Source organism: Talpa europaea, assembly GCF_964194135.1.
Source record: "Talpa europaea genome assembly, contig: HAP1_SCAFFOLD_123, whole genome shotgun sequence".
In the NCBI taxonomy this organism is placed as follows: domain Eukaryota; kingdom Metazoa; phylum Chordata; class Mammalia; order Eulipotyphla; family Talpidae; genus Talpa; species Talpa europaea.
The window spans coordinates 56316-62336 of record NW_028167996.1 but is presented as its reverse complement, the minus strand read 5'-3'; the positions used below and the strand labels follow the sequence as shown (position 1 = coordinate 62336).

The 6021-nt window shown below is 50.1% G+C and overlaps 1 protein-coding gene across 1 annotated transcript; it reads right to left on the bottom strand.

Annotated features, from left to right (window-relative positions):
• Positions 1–3346: 3346 nt before the first annotated feature.
• Positions 3347–4311, bottom strand: LOC311188027 (acidic leucine-rich nuclear phosphoprotein 32 family member B-like; the record flags this gene model as incomplete). Its single annotated transcript, XM_084259800.1, has 1 exon — positions 3347–4311. The coding sequence occupies one exon, from the start codon at positions 4309–4311 to the stop codon at positions 3532–3534; it is 780 nt and encodes a 259-aa protein (XP_084115926.1). The 3' UTR covers positions 3347–3531.
• Positions 4312–6021: the final 1710 nt, after the last annotated feature.

The following is a 6021-nucleotide window of genomic DNA, read 5'->3' as shown; positions in this document are numbered from 1 at the left end:
TTTTGATATTATTTAAACTGATAGAAGCACTCCTACTGCTCTACTTTCATAATAAACATGCTCCTTCCTCCCAACCTTTGGCTCAGGTCGGGTTTACCCGTGTCTTTGTCACCTTTACTCAGTGTCCATCTCTCATGACAGAGCAAGCTCCATGTCTCCAGGGTCCTCTCTCTGCTCCCCATTGTGTCTACAGGGGAGGCAGCTTGGGGAGGCAGGAGCCAGCCAGGGAGAGGATTCTGGGAAGTGAAGAGGAGGCAAATGCAGAGAACACTTGGGAGATGCTCCCTGGTTCACTGAGAAAAGCATTTCTCAAAGTGTGGTTGTGGAATCCTTGAAGTCACCCAGAGCCTGTCACAGGATCCACGAGGTCAAAACTATTTTCAAAATGTCACTTAGACACCATTGACTTTTTCACTATTTTGACATCTGCTGAGAGGTAAAACTTACTAAAAATGGAGCTTATATTACTAACTGCAGTTATTCTTCACAAGTACTTACCTCAGAAACACAACTCCAAGCCAGTTTCATTTCAAAGTGTCTTGGTTGAAGCATTAAAAATTATCTTCATCATTCTATCATCTTCGATCCACATTTTACAGCACCTGATGCGATGACACGCAAGTGAACACACCACACTCCTGCTGCGTTCCCAGTTATTATGTGCCAAGAAAATATTTGCATGTGATGAATTAGACTATTTTTCTTTTTTTGTAAGCAATACCATCTTCACATGAAGGAATGAATGACAAAATCTGTGGTTATTTGATTTGGTTAATTAGCAGACATTGTCCTGAAAATGAGTGTGTGCTCCTTTAAGAAAATCAACTGACACGGGCCTCCCTTGGTGGCACAGCTGTTGTGCGCTGGGCTGTGATCCCTGGCCACCAGCTAGGGTCCCACATGGCACTCAGACCTCTCTGGCTGCCCGCTGCTCCCCTCAGCAGTGTATTTCGTTGTTCTGCCTGTTCTGCTCCCCACTCTGGCTCTGGTGAATTCTCTCACCTTTCCGTACTTCTGACTGTACCCAGTGCTTGTGTAAATAAATAAATAAATCTTAAAAAAAAAAAAAAAGAAAATCAACTGACAATTGATAACTGAGAGTAACTTCACCTTGACCAAATATAAGTGCTCAGAAAAAAACAGAATCATGAAATTGTGTCCTATCACTTGACAACTTCCAGTAGACTTTTACTTTTTGGATTTGTAGTGAAAAATAAAATGATTTTTTTAAAATAATTTGATTCTGGTGTAATAAACATTGAAAACCTTTATAACTTGTGGAACAATATATTACTTTTAAAAAATCACACATTAAAACTAACTGCAGTTAGTTTTATGCAAGAGAGGGCTATGGAAATGTAACAGAATAAGAAATATTCAGTGACATAGTTTCAGGTTTCGTTTTGCAAATAACCTGGGAGAAAATAACACCTGTATAGATTTAATTTAGTATCAAAGTGGAATAGTCACAATAATGTGAAAACACTACTCCAACATATTTGTGTGAGGCTGTAGACATTTTTTCATAGTCTTCAACCAGAACCACAGCTAAATGCAGAAGGAAGCATGAAATTCCTACTGTCTTCTGAGACAGACAAAAAAAAAAAAAAATGAGACAGACAAGAAAGACAACTGCAAACATAAAACAGGTGAAAGATCCATTCTTTCCATTGCCCTGATTATTTTCAGAAATAAGTTATTTTTCTTAAGAACACTTTCTATTAACATGCTTGGATTATTACTATTATTCTAAATAAACAGCTGCATGATCAAACTCAGTTTTATTCCCAGTGTGATAAATACGGGGATACCTCCTAAACAAGATTATACTTGGCGATACCTCCTAAACAAGATTATACTTGGCGTCCTCCCTAATTTGTAAGACTGGACATGGATCCTGGAAGGAAAATGACTGAGAATCGCAGACCCAGCGCTTGGGTCATGGAGACAGGGTGACAAGCTTTGGGTGAGGAGAGGAGGGGCCAGAGCAAAGCCCCAGGTCCCCTAGTCTGGTTCTCATAGTTCGAGGCCCCAGGGCTGTGTCTAGGGCAGGAAGGTTACTGTTGGGGATACCCCACTGCCCCCTTAGCCTCAGTCTGTCTCCACCACCTGTGCTGGGCCCTGGACACTTGTGACTCTTCCCCAGTTCTCAGTCCCAGTGCCTGGAGGCTCCCAGAGAACCAGTCAGCATCACTGCCTGCCCAGATAAGTCTCCACCCACCAGCCTGGAGTCAGAAGCTCCCCAGACCCCAGCAGTGCTGGTCATGGGGCCCCCAACCTCCTCCTGCTGCTTCTCTCCAGGGCTCTGACCCAGACAGACACCTGGGCTGGTGAGAGCAGGGTGGAGGGAAAAGGTTTCTGCAGAGGAAGCTGCTGCCTTAGGCCACCTGTCACCCCCGTGGCCCCCTCAGTCCTGGTCCCTTTCTGTCCCCCCACCCTGCCTCCTCCTTTTGTCCCCCTGAGTCTTGCCCCTTCTGGACCCGATGCCCATGTTCAGTCTCTGGAGCTCCCTCCCTCCTGGACACTTTCTCCCCTGCCCCATCTCCCCGGGACTCAGGACCTGCCCAGGGGGGAGGGTCCGCCGGCTTCACCCCTCCCCGGCCCCAGGCTCCCCCTCTTTGAGGCTTTTAGAAATGGTGATGTCCCGCCCGGCCTCGGGGAGCCCCGGTACCTCGCGGGGGACTACGTGGACGACACGCAGTTCGGGTTCGACAGCGACTCCCCGGGCCAGAGCGCGGAGCCGCGGCCCCCTGGGCGGGCGGTCAGACGAGGAGACGCGGCTCCGCAGACACTTGGCGCGGAGGCTCCAAGCGCTCCTGGAGGCCCCGCGCGGCCGCCGCAGCCAGAGCCCGGCCGGGGAGCAGCGCTGGCCTGGGCGGGTCACCGCTCCAGCCCCACCCCCACCCCCCACCCCCGCCCCTAGTCTCGGGGCCCCGTGACCCCCGAGGCCGTGGCCCCTGCCAGGCCCCTTGACCAGGGAAGAGCCCGCGGGACTTTCACCCTTTAGGTTTTTTTTTTTTTTTTTTAACCAAAGAGTAATGTGTTTATTTCACTTGAATTCTTAAAAATACCTTTTTTTGTCAGTTGACACATAAAATGTCCTAATATAAAAAATTTCATTAAAAAATGAAAGCATGAAAAAACAGGCCCAAAATGTTAAGATTTTATTTACAAAGCTTCTTCGTTGTACAGAAAGTAAAAATGCTGTTACAACTTCAGCATAACTGGTAGTCACAGATGGTGATTCACCAATCACAGCTGTCCCCGCTACAGCAAGTCTTACACGAAAACCTAACAACGCTTACAATTTTGTTGGGGTGAAGTCTCCAAGCTTGGTGGTGGATTTCCAAGAGGGACTCAATGGAGGGCGGAATGTCACAGGAACTGTTCTTTGGCTCTTTGGGTGGGTGGGTGTCCTGGGGTTTGTGTCACAGCTACCTGTTTTTTTTTTAAACATCTACCAAATCCTTATGCGCAGTCCAACCAATACTGAACAGTTCGCTCTTTTTTTTTTTTAAGTTTATTTGGGTTTTAATCATCTTCTCCTTCATCATCTGTTTCCCGCTTTCTTTTTTCTCCTTTTCCGCTCTCTTCCTCCTCTTCATCCTCATCCTCATCCTCGTCATCTTCATCTTCATCAGCTTCTCCATCCTGTCCAACATCTCCTTCCTCCCCACTGACTTCGTCTTCGTCCTCGTCTTCGTCCCCTTCTACATCTTCATCCTCATCCTCATCCTCTTCATCAACACACTCTTCCTCCTCACCATCCGCATCTTCCTCCTCCTCTGCATCTTCTCCTTCTCCATCCTCCTCCTCTTCATCCACACCATCCACCTCAGCATCTGAGCCGGAGGCTTCTCCATCCTCTTGGTCACAGCCGTCCAGACAGGTCAGCCGAGGCAGAAGCTTGAAAACACCCTCTCGGTGGTCATTCAGGTCAGTGACCTCACAGTTACACAGATCCAGGCTTTTCAGACATTCCAACCTTTTCAAAGGTTCCAAGGTGCTGGTGTCTTTCAGTTTATTTCCACTTAAGTTAAGATGTTTGAGATTTGGAAGTTTTTCTGCTAACATGTCCAGAACGCCGAAGATTCTATTGTCACTGAGCTCAAGCTTTTTCAATTTAGGTAGTTTGGGGAGATTTGAGACTGAAATCCAGCCTACACTTATCAAACTGAGGAACTCTAAGTTCACAGATTCATCTGCCAGGCCCTCAATGTTCCCGTCATTTGCTTTGCAATTGTCCAGGACAAGTTCTCGAACCGCGGCCGGGGTCCGGTTCCTTGGCTCTAGGTGGATCCTCCTCTTCATTTCCACGATTCCCTCTTCCCCGCTCTTCAAACTTCACTTTCCACGGCAGAGGCGGAGCGGGGAGAGGCTCCCGGCCCGCGCGGCGAGGGCCGTCGGGAGGGGTCTGCTCGCGGCAGCGGCAGGCGGCGCGGTCCCGGGCGGCGGGCGGCGGGCGGCGGGCGGCGGGCGGCGGGCGGCGCCCCAGGAGCCAAGTTACTCGCGGGAGCGGAGAGAAACCATGGAGGGAAAAAGCACCCTTTAGGTTTTATTTAAGTTTAGGATTATTCAGGGCGGGAGATCGGGTGCGGGCGGGAGACCACGGGGTTACTGAAGGGCGGGGCTGAAGAGGGGCTGCGGGGCTTTGGTCTCCCTGAGGCGCACACCCCGCAGGGAAGTGGAATCATGGTGAGAAAGCGCCCCCTGCTGGCCAGAGAGGGAGCTGTCGGCCACGTTTTCAAGCTCTGGGATGAAGACTGGCCCAGAGGCTCCTACTTTTTCTGAAGGACAGTTAAGGAATCCAGTTTCTCCTAAGAAAGAAGGGACACCACCCCTGAAATCTCCCTTCACTTTTGGCCGGCAGCCATCTTAGGGACAATGAGTTTCTCTCTCGAGATCCTGTTTTTTGGTCAGAGAGCATTTTTGGAGCTCTCACTCCTGCCTGTCTGTGTCATCACCCTCCACCCAAGTCAGTAACAAAATGCTTAGAGACCTGCATCCCTCCCTGGGCTCTCACCTGCTATCCCGGACTCCCAGACCAGGCTGGTTTCTGGGGTTTGTGCTTCCTCCCTCCAAGCATATTGTTCTGTCCACTGGAGGATGGTCACATGAGGCTGCTTCAGTGTCCATGCAGGAAACACAAAGCATGAAATTTCCGGTTCTTCCCACTCAGGCCCCCAATCGCCATATGTGACCCATCACCCCATCTCTGAGCATGAGGTCACCCTGAGTTGCTGAGCCCTGGGCTTCTACCCTACGGACATCACCTTGACCTGGCAGCGAGGTGGGGAGGACCTGACCCAGGAGACAGAGCTGGTAGAGACCAGGCCTGGGGGAGATGGAACCTTTCAGAAGTGGGCGGCTGTGGAGGTGCCTTCTGGAGAGGAGCAGAGATACACGTGCCATGTGCAGCATGAGGGGCTGATAGCACCCTGAGTTCTGAGATGGGGTAAGGAGGGAGATGTGGGCACGTGGCTGACTCAGGGGCATCAGAAGCCCTTCTGGAGACCTTCAGAAGGTCAGACTGAGGCCTCAGGTTCAGGGTCTGACCTTCCCTTCCCTTCCAGTGCCACCTCCTCAGTTCTCCATCCTTGCCGTGGTCCTCATTTCCGGCTCGGTTTTCTTTGGAGGTGTGCTCATTGCACACAAGGTGGCTTCATGTGTGAAGGGAAAGAAGAAGTGCTCAGGTAGGGAAGGGAGTGGGGGATCTTGTCCACTGAGGACTTTCAGGTCCCAGGGAGAACTTGCCCTGCCTGGATCCTGTAAAAGGTTCTGGGTGATCTCAAGGGTTCCACAGACCTACTTTGGAAATGCTTTTCTCAGTGAACCAGGGGGAGTCTCCCAAGTGTTCTCTGCCTTTGTCTCTTATTGAGCTCCCAGAATCCATCTCCTTGGTTTGGATGTCCTATTTCCGAAGTTTTTCTTAGAGCTTTGCCCCTGGATGCCTGGAAGAGAACTCATTCCTCAGAGATGATGAGAGAGAGTCCTTGGTCTGAGAAGGGAGGTGGAGAGACA